Source organism: Vipera ursinii (assembly GCF_947247035.1).
Source record: "Vipera ursinii genome assembly, chromosome: 2".
NCBI classification, from domain to species: domain Eukaryota; kingdom Metazoa; phylum Chordata; class Lepidosauria; order Squamata; family Viperidae; genus Vipera; species Vipera ursinii.
In genome coordinates, this window is record NC_139513.1 from 20232313 (window position 1) to 20258460 (window position 26148).

The 26148-nt window shown below is 43.0% G+C and overlaps 1 protein-coding gene across 4 annotated transcripts; it reads right to left on the minus strand.

Annotated features, from left to right (window-relative positions):
• Window positions 1-2017: 2017 nt before the first annotated feature.
• NFKBIL1 (NFKB inhibitor like 1) lies at window positions 2018-26090 on the minus strand. 4 transcript variants are annotated; one of them, XM_083355138.1, is made up of 5 exons: window positions 25735-25749; window positions 7795-8111; window positions 5038-5153; window positions 4522-4639; window positions 2018-3597 (listed from the first exon to the last, which is right to left on the minus strand). In XM_083355138.1, exons 2-5 carry the CDS (start codon window positions 8069-8071, stop codon window positions 3059-3061), a joined length of 1050 nt encoding a protein of 349 aa, XP_083211264.1. In that variant the 5' UTR covers window positions 8072-8111; window positions 25735-25749; the 3' UTR covers window positions 2018-3058. The 4 variants fall into 4 exon arrangements, with proteins under 4 accessions (XP_083211264.1, XP_083211266.1, XP_083211263.1 ...); XM_083355140.1 differs by lacking the exon at window positions 25735-25749 and adding an exon at window positions 10006-10186 and having other exon boundaries at window positions 2018-3594; XM_083355137.1 differs by lacking the exon at window positions 25735-25749 and adding an exon at window positions 10006-10186.
• Between the last annotated feature and the right edge of the window lie 58 nt (window positions 26091-26148).

Sequence of the window (26148 nt, forward strand, 5' to 3'; positions counted from 1 at the left end):
TTCCTGGTCTGGAATATCTATTGGGGCTCTCATAGGGTGAGGAGGCTAAACTATTGGGCTTCAAATGCTGATCTCCAACTCGGATCCCTCTTGGAAAATAAGGAACTTGGTACAATAAATGTGAGTTGCAAGATCAAATGCCAACACAGCTAGTGGGCATCACATTTCCAAACCAAGATATCCATGTGGAGAAGGCTGGAATTGGCTGTATGTTTGCCATATTTTTAAAATGATTTTTAACAAGCCATCTTGGCTTCAATATAAAACTCAACCGTAGAGGGTGTGTGCACACATAATTGCCCTCAACAAAAGAACCTTTTTTTAAAAAAAATCTATTAAACTTACTCAGCCTGCCTAAACTAATCAAAGACATTCAAAAGTTAACACTTTATAATTTATAAACAATGCAAGAAAACAGGACATCTTCTCTCTGCTCAGGTATCCTAACAGATTTCAGCCATACACAGTGTTTCTTGACTTCAGGGACTTTTTTTTTTTAATCCTGGTGCCTGGAGGCGGTTCGGGTCTGGATGGGGAGGAACAGGCTTCGGCTCAACCCTGACAAGACTGAGTGGCTGTGTGTGCCGGCGTCTCGGGAAATTCAGATTGTTCCATCGTTAACTATGGGGGGTGAGATATTACCCCCCGTAGATAGGGCTCGCAACTTGGGTGTCCTCCTAGACCAGGGGTGTCAAACTCAATTTCATTGAGGGCCGCATCAGCATTGCGGTTGCCCTCAGGGGGCCGGGTGGGTATGGCCAGGGTGGGCGTGGCCTACTGGGTGGGCGTGGCTAGTGTGCGTATGGCCTACTGGGTGGGCGTGGCCAGCTCTACATCGTTGGCATCAAGGGTGCCTATGGGTGCCTGGGCAGGAGTGGGACAGATCTGGGGGTCTCTGGCAGGAGGGTCTCTGGGCCAGGGCCAAGGCAGTGGGGGCCGTTCCCTCACTGTTTCCAGGATGGCTTCGCGGGCCACATGAAACCACTTCGCGGGCCGGATCTGGCCCCCGGGCCTTGTGTTTGACATGTCTGTCCTAGACTCACAGCTCTCTTTGGAAGATCATATAGGAGCTGTGACTAGGGGGGCCTTCGCCCAGGTTCGCCTGGTGCACCAGTTGCGGCCCTATCTGGACCGGGATGCCTTGCGCACAGTCACTCATGCACTCGCGACCTCCCGTTTGGACTACTGCAACGCTCTCTACATGGGGCTGCCCTTGAAGACTACTCGGAGGCTCCAGCTGGTGCAGAATGCGGCCGCGCGAGTGGTGGTGGGGGTGTCCCGATACTCCCATGTAACACCTCTACTCCGCGAGCTGCATTGGCTTCCGGTTGTCCTCCAGGTAAGATTCAAGGTGCAGGTTACGACCTATAAAGCCCTAAATGGCATGGGTCCGGGTTACTTACGGGAGCACTTGCGGCCGGCATCAACTTCCCTTCGTCCAGTGCGCTTCCACAGAGAGGGCCTCCTTAGGGTGCCGTCGGTCAGAGTGTCGACTGGCGGCCCCCAGGGGGAGGCCGTTCTCTGTGGGCGCGCCAGACCTTTGGAACCGTTTACCAGTGGAGCTCCGGGTGGCTCCCGACCTTCGCTCCTTCCGACGTGACCTAAAAACATATTTATTTGAACAAGCCGGCCTGGTCTGATGGGTTTAGGGGTATTTTAATGTTATTGTATTAACGTATTGAATTGGGCTGCAATATTTTTTTTTTTAACTTTTATATGTTATATTTTATTGTATTGCCCTGTACACTGCCCTGAGTCCTTCGGGAGAAGGGCGGTATAGAAATTAAATTATTATTATTATTATATTATTATTATTATTATTATTATTATTATTATTATTATTATTAATAATAATAATAATAATAATAATAATAATAATAATAATAATAATAATAATAATAATATCCTGCCCTTCTCCGAAGACTCAGGGCGGTTTAAAATCTAAGCACAAATCAAATGTGCTTGGCAATAGCCTTCATTCTATGTATATGCCTGCTTATTAGGGCTTTCCCCCCCCCAAGCGGCATTATTACAAAGTCAGCTTATTGCCCGCAACAATCTGGGTCCTCATTTTACCTACCTCGGAAGGATGGAAGGCTGAGTCAACCTTGAGCCTGGTGGGATGCGAACCTGCAATAATTGCAGGCAGCTGGTGTTACTTAAGGAGGCATCAGCCCACTGCTCCACCAAGGCTCCTTTAAGACAGGGGTCCCCAACCCCTGGTCTGTGGACCGGCACCGGTCCACGGCATGCCAGAAACTGATCCATGCAAACAAGCGAAACCCCATCCACGGGATGCAGGCAGCATGTTAGGACTATGTCTGTTGCCTAACTGGTTGGGTTGGCAATATATAAACCAAGACTGTATGGTTGCAGTTAAAGCTGTAATGTATACCTTTAATAGTGAATGCACTGCGCTATAGTTTCTGCTGATTGGTCAGCAATGTCCCCAATGGCCATAAGAGGGAGCTAGAGACATGGCTTCTCTCTGTTACAATTCATGTCTCTCTGCTATTGATTACTGTTTGTCATGGTTTGTGCTTTGCTTTGCTACTGTATGCAGAACCTGAAGAACTGTGATTAATGTGTTTTGACTTACTGCCTGGTAAGACGAGTCTGCAGTAGATAATCCTTGGACTGTTGCTATCGGCTATACTTTAAGTATCTGTGTATGACCTGGACTGTTTCTTGGACTGTGCTATTACTTTATCCTACAAGTAAACTCTTTACACAACTCAGTGTATCTGTGTGGTTGCTGTACACAATTCATTACTCCCACAATCCTGTTTTTTCCATGCAAACTCTTGTGTTTTTTTTAAGAGTAGCTCTGCACATCCTTTTCGTAGCACATGAAACCACACCCCCTTCGGTCTGCAGAAAAACCTCTCTCTACTGAACTTCTGCCCCAAAGGTTGGGGGCCACTGCTTGAAGATGTGTGAATTTCAACTCCCAGAATTCTCAACCAGCATGCTGGCTGGGGAATTCTGGGAGTTGCAAGTCCACACATCTTAAAAGTTCTTGAGGTTGAGAAACACTGATGTAGACAAGTAGCAAGGTTTATTTGGCTGCTTCAGCCAAGCTATTGAAAGCTTGGGACAATGCTGTGACAGTGTCCAATATCTGATGGCGATCCTGTTCAGCCAAGCGTGTGCCGCAACGTTGTGCAAACTTGTCCGGATGCCACAGAGCCTGCTGACGCCGGAGGAAGCGCCGATAAGCTCTTTTGTCTGAAGGATCTACACCACGAAGGGCTGCTGCGGCCATTTCCTCAGGAGTCCCAGTTGAACTTGGCCAGGGAATGTCCTTGTAAGACAATGGACGTGAACTGTCTGAGGAGAAGACTCGGCTGCAGCCTTCCTCGTAACGTCTTCTCTTGGCTGACTGAACCTCTTCCTCCTTGGCTTGGGCACGTTTTAGGTACTCTAGATGCTCTTGCTCCAGGAAGTGCTGGAGGTGAATGGAAGACTTTGGAGCTTCTTTTTTGGGCCTTCGGTGACGCTGTTCCTCTTCTTGCCTACGTTTTTGCCTGTATTCTCGGTGTAAGCGATCAGCCCATTCCTCGAACGTTTCTGAGTTGGGACCAGTAGAGAAATCTTCTAGAAAAGAACAGGGAAATAAGTCAGGGGGGGGATGCATCATGCTCCATGAAGGTCCCTTTCAAATCTAGTTATGCCACAACTTTCTTACTTTCTAAGACAGTAGAACAAGTGATAAGATAACCTTTATTGTCGTTTTTTACTGTGGGCAGGCACAACGGCACACATCGAAAATGAAATTTAGTTGCCCGCTCTCAAAGTGAAACACATACGTGACACACACCTAACCATACTATATACAACATATGTGTAGACCCACGCCCCTACATATACATAACAAATAAATATTAAATACTGTCCATCTTGAATATATAACGGTAGGTGGAAGCTTGAGAGTTCACAAGGTTGATGCTGTATGGAATGAAACTATGGCTGAATCTGGATGTTCTGCTACGGACACCACGAAGCCTCCTCCCAGAAGGTAACAAGGAAAACAGGTCGTGAAGTGTCCAAAGTCTAAATGCTGCAAAATTACTTAAATAATAGCAAAATGGGTGCTTCAGAAAATGAAAACCAGGCAGAATCTCTGGTCAAACTGATTGAGGGAGTTATTTAAATTTTAAAAGAAGTCTAGGAGGCCTGAAAACTTGTCTCAACAGCAATAGCAATAAGACGTATATACTATTTTATAGTGCTTTACAGCCCTCTCTAAGTGGTTTACGGAGTCATATTATCCCCAACAATCTGGGTCCTCATTTTACCAAACTCAGAAAGATGGCAGGCTGAGTCAACCTTGAGCTGGTCAGGATCGAACTCTTGGCTTTGGGCAGAGTTAGCCTGCAATACTGCATTCTAACCACTGAGCTAACCCTTCTTAGTGGCAACTCCACAAATTCATCTGTCATGATCATGGCTTAGACCTCCACAGAGGAGAGCACCTTATGGACTGTGAGATCTTCACTTCTAAGGGAAGTCTAGCATCACCTTCATGCTGCCATGGGGTCTCCTGAAACTCGTCCTCCCATTCATTGAGCAGCTTGCATCTCCACTCTCTCTCAGCCTCATGTTCTGCCTCAATTTCTTCAAGTGTTTCCTTGGGACACTGTGGAGAATTAAAACACATCACTCTATATCTGAGAAAAGGTGACAAAACCCAATCAGTTGATGATCCTTCCCTTCTTCCTTTTCTTTCCGCCCTTCCTCTCCCTTCTCCCTTTCTTTTTTTTTTCTTTCCCCTCCCCTTCCTTTCCTTCCCTTCCTTTCCCTTTCCTCCTTCCCTTTCCCCCTCTTCACCAAAAGGAAACACACAAAAATGTAATAGAACAGTGATGGTCCTAAAAACAATCCTACTACAAAACATAAAAGTAATAATGATTAAAATAAATCACACAGATCTTTTTCTCTTTCTTTTCTCTCTCCTCGCTCTCCATTAAGTTTTCATTTATTTCAAGTTCCAACAGTCTCCTCCCTCTGATACCGTTACTGATGGATTACTGATACCCATTTCTCTTCTGCTGCTGTGTTCAAGAGATCTCCTGGGGTTTTTCCAGCTTTATTCTTGATGCTCATGGCAGATGGACAGTGGATTCGCAAGGGTACAAACAGATCTTCATACACTGAGAAGAAAAAACAACTTTAATGATTAGCACCATTTAGTGGCTCCTGAGCAAATTGCAGGAAATTGTGTTCGAATTTTCATAGTTGCTACACCCACGGTAAATACTGCAGAAAAACGGGCTTCTCCATTTCTAGATTGTAAAAACCAGTGTGCTAGACCATTAAGCAAAGTGCTTCACAAACCCTTAAAAACTAATAGTATAACTCTGCATAACTAGCATAACTCTGGTAAACCACAAATTGCTTCTTTAGATGTAGAGGGTATTATATAACCTCTGGATACCCTTTAATAAATCTGATGAATTGAATTACTGTATTGTCTACAAAACCTATACTATAATAAAGCAGCTTATCTTAAAAGTGTCAGAAACATTTGCTCAGCAATTCACATTAACCAGCATCTGTTCTATGACACAGAACTAAAAATCTGAAATAAATAAAGAGAAAAACATTACCAGAATTTCTGTTCCTCTCTGAATCTTTTCCTACACTTCAACTTTTTTTGGGAAGAAGAAAAATATTGAATAAAAGCAATTAGGGAAAAAATACCCTTGAAAACTGATGGAATATCTAGAGCTATTATATGTTTTGGCTCCTAATCTTGTAAAGATTTCTATGATTGTGTTCCTATTTTATTGTATTTGCTAGACTTATATGGATAGTCCTCAGCTTACATCCACAGTTGGGACCAGAACTTCCTTCGCTAAGCGATTCCATCATTAAATGAGTCATGCATGACTTTTGACACAGTTGTTAAGTAAATCACTGTGGTTGTTAAGCAAATCCAGCTTCCCCTGTTAACTTTACTTATTGGAAGGATCCTGGGAAGGTTGCAAGTGATGATCACATGACCCAGAGATTCTGCAAATGCCATAAATACATGCTGGTTGCCAAGTGCCTAAATGGCAATCATGTGACTGTATGGACACTGTCACAGTCATAAATGTGAGGATTGGTCATAAATCACTTTTTCCAGTGCTGTGGTAACTTTAAATAGTCACTAAACAAATGGTCATAAGTCGAGGACTACCTGTAGCTCACTTTTCCTCTAGTACTTTAAGACACCTCATAAGGGGTCTCCACTCACTTTATCTTAACTTTTTGTCATTCCAATAACAACCTTGCAAGGAATGTTTAGCTAGGCTGGGCATGACAGACTAAACGTCACTGTCAAAGTTGAATTGCTAAGATGCCTGCTAACTTCTATTGCTACTCAGCTTGCCACAGAAACAGGGGGGAGGGGGTAGAAAGCATCGGGAGGAAACGGGAGTCTAAGAAGCCATCCAGGGATCGTGGGAACCTACAAGAATGCCAAGATCACTAATGCAGGTGTCTTGACGGAGAGGTGGACTGTTCTCATAATAAACCAAAGACATATGATTGGGCAACATGAACACTCGGTGGGTGGGGGGTTAAGGGAAGCTATTGTTAACTAGGCAGATTTTCGTATGGGAAAATCAGAGCTGGTTTCACTTCTTCAGTTCTGAGATGTGTAATCAAAAAAGATCTATCTTTTATGGCACTTCAAAGCCTTGAAGATTCCTTGGATTTAAGTTTGTTAATCAGACAGTTGACAGTCACCCAATGACTTTCTACAACTGAAGAGGGACTGGAATTTGGACCAGGAGGAGACCCAATAAAAGATTGTTGTTGGAAAAATCTGTAGAAGCACCATGTACTTCGAGTCTGAGGTACTAAATGAAATGTAATCCTCTATGTATCTTTGACAAGTACCAATTTGCTCCAAATGAAGCTACTACCACTGATTCTATTGGGGCCTCCTGGCTCCCACCCAAGTGAGCAAAAAATAGGAATGGTTTCCACACAAATCCTCTGCACCCAAGGGGCATCTCGGAACAATAAATTAACATTTATTGTGGTCAGAGGGCACTGACCCACAATATAGCACACAGTCTGCTTTGGAGCACCCCAGCTATATCCCAAAGAGGATAATATTCCCCATTTATGGAGGACCTGTCATGTTGAGTTGTAATCCTATTAAGGATTGACCAGGTTTTACAGGGTAGATTAAATAGGGTTTCCTGCCTGAGCAGGGGGTTGGACTAGATGACCTCCAAGGTCCCTTCCAACTACTACTACTACTTATTATTATTATTATTATTATTATTATTAGTAGTAGTAGTAGTAGTAGTAGTAGTAGTAGTAGTAGTTCAGCTATAAAGCAGGGAATGTTGTGACACTCTGAAGGAGCAGCAGAGGACCATACTTGTGTTGAGGGCTAAAGCAGATTGAAGTTGTTATCCAGCAAATTTCTAGCTGTCCTAATTAAAATAAAAGACTGTGAGTGCTCCAACACTGTAGGATTTTAAGAAGAGACTGGACAGCCATTTGTCTGAAATAGTATAGGGTTTCCTGCCTGAGCAGGGGGTTGGATTAGATGACCTCTAAGGTACCTTTCAACTTTATTATTATTATTATTATTATTATTATTATTATTATTATTATTATTATTATTATTATTATTATTATTATTACTACTACTACTACTACTATACAGACAATCTGTCCTATTGCTATTTACTATCTCCATATGATAGATGAGAGATCTCCATTTTTTGGAAGCAGATGTCCTTATATTTTAACTAAGCAGCAAAACAAAGTTCTAGAGTTTTGTCTCACCACGGTCTCCTCCATGTGCTACATGTCGGGCAGCCAAATGCAGAGCTGTGTCTCCACGGTGGTCTGGGAGAGAAGGGTCTGCCCCATACTTCAGTAAAAGGATGGCAGCTTTGTGGTCCAGGAGGGCACAGCATCGGTGCAGGGGTGTGTGGTTTCTGTGTCCCTTCGTTTCGCCCAGGTCCAAGACTTTTCTGTGATGCCGCAGGAGTCTGCGCAACTTGTGACGGCGGCCGCGTTCCACGTAGCGCCATAAGCGACGCTGGTACCTCAATGCCATGGAACCTGACGGGCAATGGAAGTTGCTGCTCAACAACAAGCTGGGGGGAAAAATATAATATTAATTCCTCTGACTCAGCCTGCCCATCTTTTACAGGATTGTTGTAGGGAAAACAAGAGGCAGCAATATTAGATATGCCTGCTCTCTTGAGTTACTGTATGTGTGCGTATGTGTGAAGGACTGAGGTTGGAATTAGGAAAGTTTGTTAAAGGAATCACTGAGGCAGAAAGTTGCAGCTGCAATGAGTGTAACAAATGGTAGGGACACTACTGCCTAGCAACAAGAAAGTTACAAGTTGGAAGGATGCTAACTAAGGCATGTAGATTACATAAACTTTGGTAACCTTTGGTAATAGTAAAAGACACACCTCTTTTGATAAGAACGCGTATTAACAGCCGTGCAATGTATGAAGAAGGAGGGTAAAGCAGAACCCAATCAAAAGAAACATGTGTCAAGGAACCAATGAGTGATTCTTAGGGTGTTGGCTTCCTTAATCATAACTGTATAAAATTTGTGCTAGTGCATTGTTCAAGGTCTTGTTTTCTTTAACTGCTGAGACCCTTTTGCTGGAGTACTCCAAAAGTACAGAAGAAGCTCGAAATGCCATTCATCGTATCTGGTGGACTTTATTGGCTTTGACACTAGGCTAGGACCCATTTTGGGTACAACATATGTGTATGTGTATGTCATAAAAATATAAAATAACAATAAATAGTTATGCAAAACTATTTTGAAAAGCAGCAGTTGTAACCCACTGGGTTAGTTGAGTCCTCCAGCTCCATTATCTCTCCATGCAGAATGCCAAAATTCCTTTTCTGGGCTGAGTGATAAAGGAGAAAGGAAAGGGAGTGATTGTGGGGGGGAAAAGCCACCTAGAACTAATGAACCCCCAAATTAATCAAAACAGCCTTGATCTTCCTGGACCAGCTGCAAAAAGGGTGACCCTTGCACTTTATAAGAAGCACCATCCTAACTCCTGCTGCTTTGAAAGTTGCCTGTAATTCTTCAGGCACCTTCACCTGTTCCTCCCATTTTATTCAACCCTCTTCTGCTTCTGAAGCAGAACCCTCAACTCTTCCTTATTATTCTACCATTCTTAGTATAAAATGAGGTCCTGAACCTCACTGAGAGGGAATTGACTCTATTATTGGTACAAGGACTCAGTTCTAACACCAAAGACTTGGCCAGGGTTGACTGTGAAACAGATCATGAACTGCTCATATGCAAGTACCAAGTGAAGCTGAATCAGCAGAAGAAAGCCAGGTTTCCATGATCTTGAGCACACAACTACCATTTTCAAGAAAAACACCAGGAAACATTTTGAGGTCCTGAGCCTACTGATAGGGAACTAAAGGAAGTGAGGAATGAAATCAAAGTTATTAAGGAGGAATGTGAAAATGGACTGCCAAAGATCAAGAATTAGGGAAAGAAACCCAAAACACGCACAACTACCAACTTTAAGCAATGACAGTTTGGACACTAAAATGAAACATAGCTAGGTCTTCATTCAGTTTACGTCCGTGTGCATCAGCGAGAAAAGGGACCGGGAGGTGGGGAATGTTGGCAGGGAAGGGAAACGGTAAAGCCTCTGTGCTTCTGGTTGCCCTTTCGCCCTACTATTTGTAAAAGGGTTGAAAAAATACACTGGATTGTACTTTCGAACTGATGTCTAATTCGAATCGCTTCCTTGCTAAGGAGTGATAATCCAGCCTGAAGATCTAAACCATGGGTCTTCAAACTCAGCCCTTTTATGACTCATGGACTTCAACTCCCAGAATTCCTCAGCCAGGCATGCTGGCTGAGGAATTCTGGGAGTTGAAGTCCATGAGTCATAAAAGGGCCGAGTTTGAAGACCCCTGATCTAAACCGTCCCCTCTCCCCAGGTTAATCTGAATACGATTCCCGAAACAGGAAGGGAAAGGGGGCATACTTACCTCCCCAAGGGACCTTCGATCAAACATCTGTTATGTTATTTTTCTGTAAGTCCTTAAAATTGTCCCTTAAAAGCAAAGCATTGTGCTGCATTTAATTCGTTGAAATGCACCTTTTCTTTATTCACTCTCACTCTGGATTCCCGGGCAACTAAATTCGTCCCCTTTCCCTTCCTGTTCCTCCCTCCCCGTCCCAGAGCACCCCTCTCCTTTAATTATTGCTCTGTCCTTTCGTAAACAAACTCTTCAATACACTCTCACTTCCTCCATAAATTAAAATTAACAAGTATCCAGTACTATATACAAAAGAAGTCCGGCGTCTATAAAACAAAACGGGATAAAAACTGCCGCAAGTAAGGGCGGAAGTACTAAGGGGTTCTCTTAAACATCAACGATGATTTCATTATGCCCGTACTTGGTGTTCAACGTTTAAGAGTCCGACTGGGAAACCAGAGCCGTAAGCACAAAGCAGGCGGTTGGAGGGGTGGGGGAGGGGAAAGAAAAGAAGCAGGCTTTCTCGAATCGGATGTCCTCCAGATGTGTTAAAGCGCAGTTCCCAGCAGGCGAACATATTGTGAGGTGAAAGGAACGGGGATTAGAAACTTCCTGTGTGCTTGAATCACTTTCTTAGGTTTCTGTAGGCTACTATAGCCGGAGTGCAAAATTTGAGCAGGAGCAAATTGACGGGGGAAAAAACTTCACTGCTGCCATCTATTGGTTACCCAGGTGTTTTTTTTTTAAACTCAAACAAGGTGGTCGTAAACCAGGGGTCTTCAAACTAGGCCCTTTTACGACTTGTGGACTTCAACTCCCAGAATTCCTCAGCCAGGCATGCTGGCTGAGGAATTCTGGGAGTTGAAGTCCACAAGTCATAAAAGGGCCAAGTTTGAAGATCCCTGTCCTAAACAGATGGGTTTGGGATTAGCATGTATACTTATAATACAAATATCTGCCAAAACGAAATGTGAAAATTAGTACTATAAAATAGGAATTCATACTGAGGACGCCTGACCAGAGGGGCTTTTGCCCAGGTTCGCCTGGTGCGCCAGTTGCGACCCTATCTGGACCGAGATTCCCTACGCACAGTCACCCATGCACTCGTGACCTCCCGGTAGGACTACTGCAATGCTCTCTATATGGGGCTGCCCTCGAGGACCACTCGGAGGCTTCAGCTGGTGCAGAATGCTGCCGCGCGAGTTGTGATGGGCGTTTCTCAATATTCCCATGTAACACCTCTACTCCGCGAGCTGCATTGGCTTCCGGTTGCCCTCCGGGTGAGATTCAAGGTGCTGGTGATGACCTATAAAGCCCTAAATGGCTTGGGTCCGGGATATCTGAGGGAACACCTGCTGCCAGCATCAAGTTCCCTTCGTCCTGTGCGCTCCCACTTGGAGGGCCTTCTCAGGGTGCCGCCTGTAAAAGACTGCCGGCGGATAACACCCAGGGGGAGGGCCTTCTCTATGGGTGCGCCTGCCCTTTGGAACCAGCTGCCCGTGGAGCTTAGGACTGCCCCCAACCTCCGTTCATTCCGCCGGGACCTGAAGACCTGGCTCTTTGAGCTTTCCGGCCCAGGCTGAGAGGTTTTTTTTTTCCCCTCAGGGATCAAATTTAATTATTTTAACTGTTTTTAACTCTTGTATTGTATTGATGTTTTTAAATACTTTGTAAACCGTCCTGAGTCCTACGGGAAAAGGGCGGTATATAAATTCAATAAACTTAAACTTCTAAGCCATTGTTGTTTGAAATAGCAGAGATTCTTGTGTGTGTGTGTGTGGTTCAGGCAGACAAACACACAAATCCATTGTATTATTTTGTTTTGAGACAGGCAAGATTGTGTAGAACACAGAAAAGGGATAAGAAACAGTAAACCAAAGAAAGTAAATGCCTGAAAGAAGAAAGGGAGGAGAAAGAGATCGGAAAATATAACTAAAACTACATCAACACATTTCACTATGCCTCTACTTTTCTGTTCTTTCAAATAGCCTTTAGAATGGAATGTTCTTTCCTTCCTGGCAACCAAGAACACGTTGACCATTTTCTACACTTGCATGTCTTGAAATTTCTCATTTTTCCATTTATTTGGCTCTATTTTTGCCATTTATATTAACATCATCTCAATTTGAAATGATAATTTTCAGATTCAGATTCAGATTCTTTTATACAGTCTGAAATACACAGAACTTAAAGGTCTTATCAAACTGTAAAAAAACATTTGGATGTCTAGGACACATTTTATCAAGCGGTACTATATATATTATCTACTCTTCCAATTCTATGTGGTTTATAACCTGAGATCCAGGTTAAAAAAAGGTATTTCCAAGTATCTGAAATAACATGCAGTGGGTCAACCCACTTCTTCCCAATTGTACATTATTTTCCTTCCCAATTCCACAAAATAGTTCAGATTGTGAAGTTGTTTATTCATTTTTAAGGCATGTAATGTATATGTTAAATTGTACGAAGTCAAAGAACCAGTAGTTTCTTCTTTCCTCCTCCTATGGATGTCTTCCCTGTTTTATTCTGTTCTCTGCTACATATTAGTCCAGTGCTTCCCAACCTTGGCAATTTTAAAATGTATGGACTTCAATTCCCAGAATTCCCCAGCCAGCATGGGAATGCTGGGAGCTGAAGTCCACACACCTCACAGTTGCCACGGTTGAGAGAGACTGAATTAGACTAAAAAGCGAACAAGGACTTAGTGGCTGGTCACACTACACATTAAATAACAAAGTGGCCAAGACTGTTACAGTACACAGAGCCAATGTTAATATATTCAATAAACCATGATTAAGCTATACTTTATTATGATGTATAACTCATAGTTGGATATGCGACTATTATGATCACCAATTGTCCAAAACTGCTCAAAGATCAAAGTTCATGTAAGTACGGAGGTTGCGTTCCCAAGCTGCAGCCTTGGCCTCCCTCCGGCGGGCCTCCCGTTTCCCCACGGTTGCTGCTCGTTCTTTTCTGGATTGCCGCTTCACAGGTTCCTCTACAGCACAACGGTCATTAGGTCTGAAGTGGGTAACCTTGGGTTTAAGGTTACTGCAGAAGCCGAGGCCCTTCTGATCTCTCTTGAGGACAGTCTTAATAGGGAACTTGCGACCAGCACCACTGGGCCCCAATCCAGTTTCTTTATCCCAGCCACCTTTGACCATCAACTGGAAGCCCACGTTATTCTCAGGGATGCAGTACCGGGTGGAGGGTAACGGGTCACGTCGATTGAAAAGATGGGCCGTGGAACGCTCGTGGAGAGCCACGGTGTCCTCACTGTAGTGTGCCTGGCATACTTCACAGTATCTTCTCTCAGCTGGTAACTGTAAACTGCAGAAAGAAGGGAAATTATTTGAAACAAGGCAACCCGACGTTTCCACAAATTGAGTCAAGCTGAAAGATGGTAATGGGGGAATCCAAGGAGGGCTGTAGTTTTTTCTTGAGAAAAGTTCATCTCTTTTCTGAAATTCTATCTATGAACAGTGTGAGAGGAGCATGGCAATCTTTTTCAAAATTAACTTTGCTTAGTCCAGAGGCCTCTGATATCATCCCAGGTCTACGTTGGTAATAATTATACAGCACAGTAAGATTCACCCTTCAGAATAACTCCAGGGGAGGAATTAAATGCTACTTACTTTTATCTAGCCAAACACTGCCCCAAATTCAGTAATTAAAAAATGTAATTAATCTTCATTGATATAGTAGATGCAGCTGACAGCTATAGGGAGGGCCGTAAAATCTTCTGTCTGCTGGCACCCTGGAAAATCTATATCTGGAATATTCAGTGATCTGTTTTCATGGTTTTGTAGCCTGAACCAGTTTAGAACAACCTTACACGTATTTAGGGTGATAAAATTTTCACTTATGAACTTGTAAATGTTACTGAATAGTGTTTCAGAAGGAAGCGATGGAAGAAACAGGTTTTCTAAAGGTCTGGTTACAGTTGGACACTGGTTACAGGTAGTCCTTGACATATAACAGTTCATTTAGTGACTGTTCAAAGTTACAACACTGAAAAAAGTGAGTTATGACCATTTTTCACACTTCTGACCATTACAGCATTCCCCAGAGCACAGGTCTGCAACCTGCGGGTCCGGAGCTGCATGCGGCTCTTTCAGCCGGCTTCTGCGGCTCCCAGTCCTCTGCCATGTGCAGCCCCCCCCAAAAAAAGTGGGACTAAAAAAGTTCAACCAATCAATTCAAATATGCAGGGTAGGTGCATATCTCGCCTTGGCTCCACTATTCAGTCAAACCCTGTTCTGCGCATGCGCGCATGTATGCACATGTGCACACATTTTTTGCGGCTCCCAGTTTTTCCTTTTGTGAGGGAACCGGTTCCGAGTGGCTCTTTCACTGTTTCAGGCTGCTGACCCCTGCCCTAGAGTCATGTGATCAAAATTCAGATGATTGACAACTCACTCATATTTATGATGGTTGCAATATCCCGGGGTCATGTGATACCTTTTGTGACTTTCTGACAAGCAAAGTCAATGGGGAAGCCAGATTCCACTTAACAACTGTGCTATTAACAACTGCAATGATTTACCTAACAACTGTGGCAAGAAAGGTCAGAAAATGGGGCAAAATTCACTTAACAACTGTCTCCCTTAGCAACAGAAATTTTGCACTCAGTTGTGATCGTAAGTCAAGGACTACCTGTATTTGAGTTACCTAAAACTATTTGCATTGTATTTCATCATTTTTCTTGTGGTATATTTTATTTGTTATTTATTCATTTTATTTCAATTTTTTGGCCACCCAACTCCAGAGGACTCTGGGCAATATACAAAATATAAATAAACAAATAAAGCAAGAAACATTAAATCAACATAACATATTAAGGCCTGAAGAGCAGAAAAACTGTTCATGGCATAGAATGGATTTAATGGTCTTTGCTTGTAGCCTGTAGCCATTAATGCAATAACTATAAATCAATATTAGGGCAAACTTTTAAAATTTTGACGATATTTGACTTGCTTTTGGCCTACAATTATGTCAGTGAAATAATGCATAACAACATTCAGAAACCTATCCACTCAAAACATTTCCTCCTAGAGGAAAATTGGATGAACTCACAAACAGGAGAACTCACCTAGAGGATTCATTCTTTGCTTGAGGCCTTTTGCTCTCCCGAAGGATGCTGACCACCTCTTCATGTCCAGCTTCTTCAGCTAGATCCATAGCATCCCGGCCTTGTGATTCACAAATCCCCACCCAGGCAGCCTCATGTCTCAAAAGATAACGTACCGCTTCCCCTTGTCCAGCATAGGCTGCACACATGATGGCTGTCCAATAAAACCCATCTTTGTAATTCACATCACACCCATCCTTCTCCACAAGCCTTTGGAGAGACTTTATGTTGCCATCTTGAGCGGCTTTCAAGAGCTGATTCCCTTTGCGGGTGTCGGTTTGTCCTGGGCAGTTTGGGATGCAAGGAGACACCTGCGCTGGCCGATGGAGTACATGAACTACAGTTGGTTTCCTCTGTAATACTCTTTTAGAACTACTTGTAAGTGCCAGGCTCTCATAAAAGTTACGCACGGCTTCACCAGCTGCATTCTCTTCTTCCTGGTTGATGAAGCAAGAACTTCTGGTTTTTTTCTGAATGTGTCCATCTCTCCAACGATCTGACTCCTCTTGGGCACGAGTGAAGGTGATCAGTTGTTCACCATGGTTCATGCTGAAGCAGAATTGTTCTGGCTGAAAAGTTGTAACTACACAAACTGTTGAAAGAAAAAAAAAACAAGGTATTTACATAAAAAGATCGATTATTTACTACAAACATGTATAATCCTTATGTTTCGCAGTAGTGCAGATTGTGGCATCAAGCACAGAAACATTGTTTTTTTTATTTGTTTTTTCCCCTCTCATTAAAAGACTCTAGCTATCGTGATTGGCTGGATTTAGTGACAATTCAAACCGAACATTTCTAGAGGGTACCACATAGGCATAGTTATAGTCTGTACATTTAATTTATTTGAACCTTTCTGGGACTCCAAACAGATGCCATCCAGAAAAGGGTCCACAAACTACTCTAGAGGACTGGACGTGCATGAATTAAGTAAAGAAAACCCAGAAAGAAAAACAACCTAGTCTGTTATTTTGCCATCCCTTTGTTTTTTGTTTTTATTGACCTGTTTTTCTCTTTTAAATCTTGGGAGTCAATATTATTATTGATAAAACTAATAATATCAAGTGGGAGTAATAATAATAATAATAATAATAATAATAATAATAATAATAATAATAATAATAATAAGAAGAAGAAGAAGAAGAAGAAGTAGTAGTTGGAAGGGACCTTGGAGGTCATCTAGTCTAACCCCCTAAGGCAGGAAACCCTATACCATTTCAGACAAATGGCTGTCCAGTCTCTTCTTAAAAACTTCCATTGTTGGAGCATTCACCACCTCTGGAGGCAGGTTGTTCCACTGGTTAATTGTTCTAACTGTCAGGGAGTTTCTCCTTAGTTCTAGGTTGCTTCTCTCCTTGACTAGTTTCCATCCGTTGCTTCTTGTCCTGCTTTCAGGAGCTTTGGAGAATAGCTTGACTCCCTCTTCTTTGGGGCAGCCCCTGAGATATTGGAACACTGCTATCATGTCACCCCTCACTCTTCTCTTCGTTAAACTACACATACCCAATTCCAGCAACCGTTCCCTAGTCTATAATATTAATCATCATCATCATCATCATGTGTCTAAACCGCTCCATTTTTTTTTTGAAGGATATGCTAAGGCAGGGGTCCCCAACCCCTGGTCCATGGACCAGTACCGGGCCGTGGCATGCCAGTAACCGGGCCGCACAAGCAAGGAAAACCCCATCCACAGGATGCAGGCAGCACACAAAACCATGCACTCTCCCATCCGCGGAAAAACCTCTCTACATGGAACTGGTCCCTGGTGCCCAAAAGGTTGGGGACCTCTGTCCTAAGGGATGTCAAATCTTGGCAATGTTAAGATTTGTGGACTTCAACTCCCAGAATGCTGGCTGGGGAATTTTGGGAGTTGAGATCCATAGGTTTAAAAAAATGGTAACGTTTTGACATCCCTGCCCTAGAGCAATCATTCTTCAACCTTAGCAACTTTAAGACAGGTGGACCAACTCTCAGAATTGACATATCTTAAAACAGACATGTCAAACACAAGGCCCGGGGGGCGGATCCGGCCCGCGAAGCCATCCTGGAAACAGTGAAGGAACGGCCCCCACTGCCTTGGCCCTGGCCCAGAGCCCCTCCTCCTGCCAGAGACCCCCAGATCTGTCCCACTCCTGCCCAGGCCCCCCATAGGCACCCTTGATGCCAATGATGTAGAGCTGGCCACACCCATCCAGTAGGCCATATGCACTCTAGCCACGCCCACCCAGTAGGCCATGCCCACCCAGACCACACCCACCCGGCCCCCTGAGGGCAACCTCAATGCTGATGCGGCCCTCAATGAAATTGAGTTTGACACCCCTGTCTTAAAATCTGTCAAGGTTAAGAAACTCAAATCTAGAATAACATAATATAATTTTTTTAAAATTTGTTTTTAACTTTTGTATCTTGGTTTTTTTTAATCACCCTGTAAACCGCCCTGAGTCCTTCGGGAAAGGGCGGTATATAAATGTAATAAAATAAATAAATAAATAAATAAATAAATAAATAAATAAATAAATAAATAAATAAATAACATTGTTGGAAGGGATCTTTCGAGGTTTTCTAGTCCAATCGCCTGATCAGGCCGGAAGCCCTGGCCTATAACAATACAGACAACTGGAGAAAAATAATTGCAATTCCCCCTTAAATTGTAAAAAGAACAATGGGTAATATTTTCTACAATATGAAATATCAGCCCTTTTCTTGCACAGCGGGAAGTGTTAGCCACAGTTATGAAAATCGGAAGAATCCTACGAATTCCACATTATTATTATCCCTGACAGTGGATCTGACAAATTTTATTGGGAGGGGGAAAAAAAGGTCTCTCTTAACCCTGAAGTTTACCCTTGCGTGTCATTTTAAATTTCTATCTCTAGGAATTCCTATTTAGACCTCATAAGCAGCACGCGACCACCACACAAGATTTTTTTCAAACGGAAGCACCCGATTCGGTCGCCTGGCAACGGGCGGGAACGCTACGCAGGCGCGGCGGAGGCTCAAGTTTACACGGAAGCTCGACTTGCCCTCCAGCACTTTTTTTGAAAACGGGGTGGGTGGATTAAAAGCGCAGAATAGTAGAGAGTAGGAATGTAAAGGGAGCCTTCCACGTAGCAGAGGAAAGAGCTCGAACTGGCGGATCCTTAGGCGCCGTTGAAGCTGTAAGCCATGCGCAGTCGCCACGCGTGCTCTCCCTCACGCGCATGCTCACTTTGGCCCGCAAAGGCGCTTACTACTTTTTCGCGCCTTTTTTCCGCCTGACTCATTTCCTTCTCTGAAGGTTTACCCTAAATTCGTCCCGCTCGGCCCAGTTTTCCAATACCGTGCCTTCTTTTCAAGCATCGCTTTTCTTAGTGGAGATTTTAAGAGAGCAATTATTCTAAAAAGTCGGCACTGTGCCACCTTTCACTTGTAAGAAAATAGATTACCAAACGTTTTAAAAGAGGTGCTTCAAAACACATTTTCTGGAAAAAAAATAAATAAAGGGAAAACCAGAAAAAGGAGGGAATCTGATAAAAGATTCACGAGGGTTTTAAAAAATGTTTATGTTTATAGCTTTGGTTTACAAAGGAAAATTCAAGAGCAAAAGCCCCCAAATAATACATTAAAGTGATTATCTTTCTGAAATAGAGCTGGAAGGGACCTTGGAGGTCTTCTAGTCCAGCCCCCTGCTCAAGCAGGAGAACCTATGCCATCTCAAGACAAGTGACTGCCTAGTCTCTTCTTAAAAACCTCCAGCCCACAATTTCTGAAGGCAAACTGTTCCACTGGTTAATTGTCCTCAGTGTTAAGTTTCTCCTTAATTCCAGGTTGCTTCTTTTTGATCAGTTTCCACCCATTGTTTCTTGCTCTGCCCTCTGGTGCTTTGGAAAATAGTTTGATGCCCTTTTTTTTCAACTACTGGAAGACTGCTATCATGTCACCTGTTTCTTCTTTTTTTTTTAGACTAGCCAAACCCAGGTCCTGCAGTTGTTCATATGTTTTACTCTCCAGAGACCTTTGATCATTTTAATTGCTCTTCTCTGAACTTTTTCCAAGGTCTCAACATTTTTGTTTGTAGTTTGCTGACCAAAACTGGTTGCAGTATTCCAGATGTGGTCTTACTAGGGTTTTATAGTACTGGGCCTAAGACGGAGCCTTGTGGTACCCCACTGCTTACTTCTCTCCATGTGGATGTAGTACCATTGAGGAGTACTTGTTGAATACCGTTTGTCAGCCAGCTACAAATCCATCTGGTGGTGATGTTCTCTAGCTCACCTTTTTCTAGCTTACTAAGCTGCAGGTTAAGCTCTACTTCAGGCATGTCAAACTCCTGGCCCACGGGCCAGATGTGTCATGCCGAAACCGTGCCCACCCCATTGCTGGCAATGGGGAAAAAGTCACGATATGTCGCACGATGTCACAAGACACTGTGAGCTTGATATGCCTGCTCTACTTTGTCAAATGCCTTACTGAAAACTAAGTATTCTATTGTCCACAGCATTTCGCTGGTCTACTAATTTAGTCACTTTATCAAAGAATGAAATAAGATTGGTTTGGCATGATCCGCTTTTAACAAACCTATGCTGGCTACTAGTTATAACTTTGTTTGCTTCTAGTTGTTCGCAGGTCTGTTTTTTGATTATCTTTTCCAGGATCTTCCCAGGTATTGATGTTAGACTGATTGGTCTGTAGTTTCCTGGGTCTGTTTTTTTTCCTTTATTGAAGATGGGAACCACATCAGCCCTTTCCCAATCCTCAGGTACTTTCCCAGTGCTCCAGAGGAAATAAAGGGTTGTTCTATTATAATAATAAAAGACATATGGCCACTGCAGCCACAAGCCACATTTGATTACTAATTTTTTGAATCTTTAATTTTTAAAAAAAAAAACCTCTCAACAACTAAAATTCCGAGCAGAGTACTACAATTTTTAACTGCCTGATTTTCAGCATTAAGTCCAAGCAACTTTCAATATAAGCAATTTAAATAAAAATACAACATAGTTAGTTTGCATATGTAGAATCCATCTCAGCAGTTGGTGGTTAAAAATGTCCCAAGTAACCCAAACATTACTTATATGTGATGATTGTTATCTTACTGTACATATTGATGACGGATCTTTTTCCCATTTTTCCATCAAACAGGCATGGCTAATTAATACCGAAAACATGACAGCCATTTTGAGAACTACTACTGCAGATAGGATGAGCCGGCGAAGCAGCACCAGCATCCGTGATGGTAACTTGTTGGGGGAAGGGAGGTCAGCACTGATTTCGGGGAAATGGATTTGCTTCCTTCTTATATAGTCTTTGAATTAAAAGTGAGACAACTCTGATTTTTGTTATCCCTCTTAGCTACTGTATTCTTTTATAATAATAATGGTTTGTGATTTCAAGAAAGGAGAATATTTGTAGCTCAGGGTTGACATGAGGGATCCTTTGGTGTTCTCTGAGCTTATTTGTTTTCTTGCAGACATTTCATCACCCAAACTAAGTAACATCATCAGGACTAGTCAGTTGGCTGTCTATTTACATCAGGGGTGTCAAACTGCCGGCCCGCGGGCCAGATGCGTCACACAGAAGCTGCGCCCACCCCAGCTTCGAGAAGGGGAAAAAAGTCACAAAATGTCGCGTGATGTGGCGAGTTTGACACCCCTGGTTTACATTATATTATATTCTAGAATTTAAACTGACAGCAAACTGCACTCCTTACCAGCATTGATGTTACCTAGTTTGCATAATGATATGCCTGCAAAAAACAAAACAAAAAACAAGCTCAGATTCGTGATTTGCTTAATTTCCACTGTAGGGGACTGAGTTCTGGATTTAATTCAAGGCGCCCCATAATTAAAGGACTACTCATTCAAGCATATCTTTTTATGGACCATTTATGTTTTGGTCCACATAGATATAACGTTGATGATAGAATCATGATGAAGAAGGAATGTGCAAAGAAGTGGAAATAAGCTGCAAGGGGAACTAGCACTGCAATATTTGATTTGGCTTTGTAAAATAGTGTTAATTCTTCAAAAGCTAACTATTTTGAAAATAGCACGCCCTGTCTTGCATCTCTATCTCATTCCAATTTTTCTGTCACATTTTTGGAACTAAGCAATACAGGTAGTCTCTGATATATAACTTTTCGTTTAGTGACTGCTTGAAGTCATAACAGCACTAAAAATGTGACTTATGATCATTTTTCACACTTACAACTGTTGGCATTATCCCCATCGTCATGTGATCAAAATTCAGACACTTGGCAACAGGTTCATATTTAAGACAGTTGCAGTGTCTCAGGGTCTTGGAATCCCCTTTTGTGATCTGACAAAGTCAATTGGGAAGCCAGATTCACTTAACAATCTTGTTACTAATTTAACAACTGCAGTGATTCATTTAACAACTGTGGCAAGAAAGGGGGTAAAATGGGGCAGATCTCACTTAACTGTTTCGCTTAGCAACAGAAATGTTAGACTCAATTGTGGTCGTAAGTCAAAGATTACCTGTATCCCATATCCAGTGCTATTTATTGCTTCCACTAATCTTTTTATATAACACCAAAGTATTATAAGATATCCCCTTCTTTGCTTCGTTGTGTAATATGGTGGGTATTGGGAAGAGTATTCAATTGTATCTGGCTACCATTGTGCACCGGTCACCCAACAAATCCTGCTATACTGCATCAACATAGTGAGGTGAGGCTGGGAGAGTTGAGTGAAGAATGCCAGGAGCCTAAGCCAGAATATAAGATCCCAACAGGATTACCAGCGGTGTCAAGCTGATCCCTGTTGACCAGTTAAAGCAGCCAGGCACTTATATTCAAAAGAAGTGATATAAGGAGATCCTGGAGGCAGATGAACTATTTAGTGACCAACAACCAAAATAACATCTCTGTACATAAACATCACCAAGTGGGGTACAGGTAGCCCTTGACAAGTATAGAAAGTGGAAAGAGGGGCACATAACTAAGTCAGAATATCACCAAATAGCCCGAGCCTGCAAAGATGAAGTGAGGAAAGCTAAGGCTCAAAATGAACTAAGGCTTACAACCAAAGTCAACCAAAGCTTCTTTCAACATGTAAAAAACAAGAAAAAAGTGAAGGAAATGATTGGTCCATTAGTGGGGAAAAGTGGCAAGAAAGTGACAAGCAACAGGGAGAAAGCAGAACTATTTAACTCATTTTTTGCATCTGTCTTTACACAAAGGGAAAAAACAGTCCAACCTACCAAAAACAGTGCCATAAAAAACAGAATAGAAATGCAAGTTAAGATAGGCAAGAAAATGGTAAGTGAGCACCTGTCCAGCCTAGACGAGTTCAAATCACCAGGACCAGATGGATTATACCCCAAGGTTCTCAAGGAACTGGCAGACGTGATCTTAGAACCACTGAACTGTATTTTTCAAAGATCCTGGAGCACTGGGCAACTACCAGAGGACTGGAAAAGAGCTGATGTAGTTCCCATCTTCAAAAAAGGAAAAAAAATGGATCCAGAAAATTACAGACCTATCAGCCTGACCTCAATACCTGGGAAGATTCTGGAAATCAAACAACGAGTCAGCGAGCACCTAGAGCATAGCTGGCTCAGGAATTCTGGGAGTTGAAGTCCACGAGTCATAAAAGAGCCGAGGTTGCCGACCCCTGACCTAGAGGCAAACAAAGTCATTACTAAAAGCCAACATGGGTTTGTCAAAAACAGATCATGCCAGACAAATCTTATTGCATTCTTTGACCAAGTGACAAAATTAGTGGATCAGAGGAATGCTGAGGATATAATTTACTTGGACTTCAATAAGGCATTTGATAAAGTAGATCACAACCTTCTACTTAATAAGATAGAAAAATGTGGGTTAGACAGCATCACCACCAGATGGATTCGTAGCTGGCTGACCGGCCGTACTCAGCATGTGGTCCTCAATGGAACTGCATCTACATGGAGGGAAGTGTGTAGTGGGGTGCCCCAGGGCTCTGTTCAGGACCCAGTGCTCTTCAACATCTTCATCAAAGATTTGGACGAGGTGATAGATGGGGAACTCATCAAATTTGCAGATGACACCAAGCTGGCAGGAATAGCCAACACTCCAGAAGACGGGCTTAAGATGCAGGAGGATCTGGATAGATTGAATACTGGGTGCTATCTAACAAAATGAAATTCAATGGTGAAAAAAGTAAGGTTCTACATTTAGGCAATAAAAACCAAATATACAGGTATAGTATAGGGGGTACCTTGCTCCATAGTAGTAACTGAGAGAGATCTCAGAGTCCTACTGGACAATCACTTAGATATGAGCCAGCCGTGTGCTGCAGCTGCCAAAAAAGCCAACATAGTGCTAGGCTGCATTAACAGAGGGATAGAATCAAGATCACATGAAGTACTAATACCACTTTACAATGCCTTGGTAAGGCCACACTTGGAATACTGCATCCAGTTTTGGTCACCAGGATGTAAAAAAGATGTTGAGACTGGAAAGAGTACAGAGAAGAGCAACAAAGAGGATTAGAGGTCTGGAGGCTAAAACATATAAGGAACGGCTACTGGAATTGGGGATGTGTAGTTTAATGAAGAGAAGGGTGAGGGGTGACATGATAGCAGTGTTCCAATATCTCAGGGGCTGCCCCAAAGAAGAGGGAGTCAAGCTATTCTCCAAAGCATCCAAAGGCAGGACAAGAAGCAACAGATGGAAACTCATCAAGGAGAGAAGCAACCTAGAACTAAGGAGAAATTTCCTGAGAGTGAGGACAATTAATCAGTGGAATAAGCTGCCTCCAGAAACGGTGAATGCTCCAACACTGGAAGTTTTTAAGAAGAGACTGGACAGCCATTTGTCTGAAATGGTATAGGGTTTCCTGCCTGAGCAGAGGGTTGGACTAGATGACCTCCAAGGTCCCTTCCAACTTTACTATTATGAAAATTATGAAATTATGACTTACAACCATTCATTTAATGACCAAAGTTACAACATCACTAAAAAAAGTTAAATGACCAGTTTTCACACTTGTGACCATTGCAGCATTCCCATGGTCACATGATCAAAATTCAGATCCCTGGCAACTAAACTCATATTTATGACAGTTGCAGTGTCCCCAGTCAGGATCCCTTTTTGCGACCTTCCGACAAGCAAAGTCAAGGGAGAAAGGCAGATTCTCTTAACAACTGTGTGACCTAGCTTAACAGCTGCAGTGATTCACTTAGCAACTGGGTCAAGAAAGATTGTAAAATGAGACAATGTTTCTTAGTCGTAAGTCAAGGATTACCTGAATCCAGATTGACTCTATTACTATGGACTCAGTTCTAACAACAAGGTCTTGGCCAGGGGCTGGCTGTGAAACAGGTCATGAACTGCTCATATGCAAGTACCAAGTAAAGCTGAAGCAGCAGAAGAAAGCCAAACCCGTTTCCATGATCTTGAGCACACAACTACCATTTTCAAGAAGAACATCAGGAATCATTTTGGGGTCCTGAGCCTCACTGATAGGGAGCCAGAGGAACCGTGGAATGAAATCAAAATTATTAAGGAAGAATGTGAAAAGAGACTTGCCAAAGATCAAGAATTAGGGAAAGAAACCCCAAACACGCACAACTGCCAGCTTTAAGCAACGACAGTGAAGACACTAAAATGAAAACATAGCTAGGTCTTCATTCAGTTTACGTCCGTGTGCATCAGCGAGAAAAGGGAGCGGGGGGGGAAGAAACTGTTGGCAGGGAAGGCTCTGTGCTTCTGACTGCCCTTTCGCCCTACTATTTGTAAAAGGGTTGAAAAATTACACTGATTTATTATTATTATTATTCCATTTATATCCCGCCCTTCTCCGAAGACTCAGGGCGGCTGACAAGCTTAGCAGTAGCCTTCATTCTATGTATATGCCTGCTTATTAGGGCTTTCACACACACCCCCAAGCGGCATTATTACAAAGTCAGCTTAATTGCCCCCAACAATCTGGTGTGTATAGTCAAGGCTATGGTCTTCCCAGCTGCAATGTATGGCAGTGAAAGCTGGACCATAAGAAAGGCTGAGCGCCAAAGAATTGAAGCTATGGTGCTGGAGAAGACTCCTGCGAGTCCCTTGGACTGCAAGGTGATCAAACCGGTCAGTCCTAGAGGAGATCAACCCTGACTGCTCTTTAGAAGGCCAGATCCTGAAGCTAAAACTCAAATACTTTGGCCACCTAATGAGAAGGAAGGACTCACTGGAGAAGAGCAAAATGCTGGGAAAGATCGAGGGCAATAGAAGAAGGGGACGACAGCGAATGAGGTGGCTGGATGGAGTCACTGAAGCAGTAGGCGTGAGCTTAAATGGACTCCAGAAGATGGTGGAGGACAGGAAGGCCTGGAGGGGCATTGTCCATGGGGTCGCGATGGGTCGGACACGACTAAGCAACTAACAACAACAACAATCTGGGTCCTCATTTTACCTACCTCGGAAGGATGGAAGGCTGAGTCAACCTTGAGCCTGGTGGGATGCGAACCTGCACTAATTGCAGGCAGCTGGTGTTACTTAAGGAGGCATTAGCCCACCGATGTTCCTTGCTCAGGAGTGATAATCCAGCCTGAAGATCTAAAACCGTCCCCGCTCTCCCCAGGTTAATCTGAATACGATTCCCGAAACAGGAAGGGAAAGGGGGCATACTTACCTCCCCAAGGGAGCTTCGATCCACCATCCGTATTATTTTCCTGCAAGTCCTGCTGCTCGTTGGTCCCTGAAAAGCACAGCGTTATTTGTGCTGCGTCTCATTCGTTGCGCGCAAGTATATTATTACCAGGCAAACCCGCTTTTTTAAAAAAATACTTTGTAAACCGCCCCGAGTCCTATGGAAAAGGGCGGTGTATAAATTCAATAAACTTCGTAAACTTTTTCTTTCTTTTTTTTTTACAATCGCCGAGGGTTTTTCGGGAAAGGCACTTCGTTTGACGAACGGTTCCTTGGGAGAAAAACAGCTGCGATTGAAAGGAAGTTTAAGACTAGCTTTCCCCTCCCACCCTCTCGCACCGTCCATTTCCTTCTCTGTTGCACTCTGGGACTGGTAGTTTCCCGTTTGCCGTCGGTC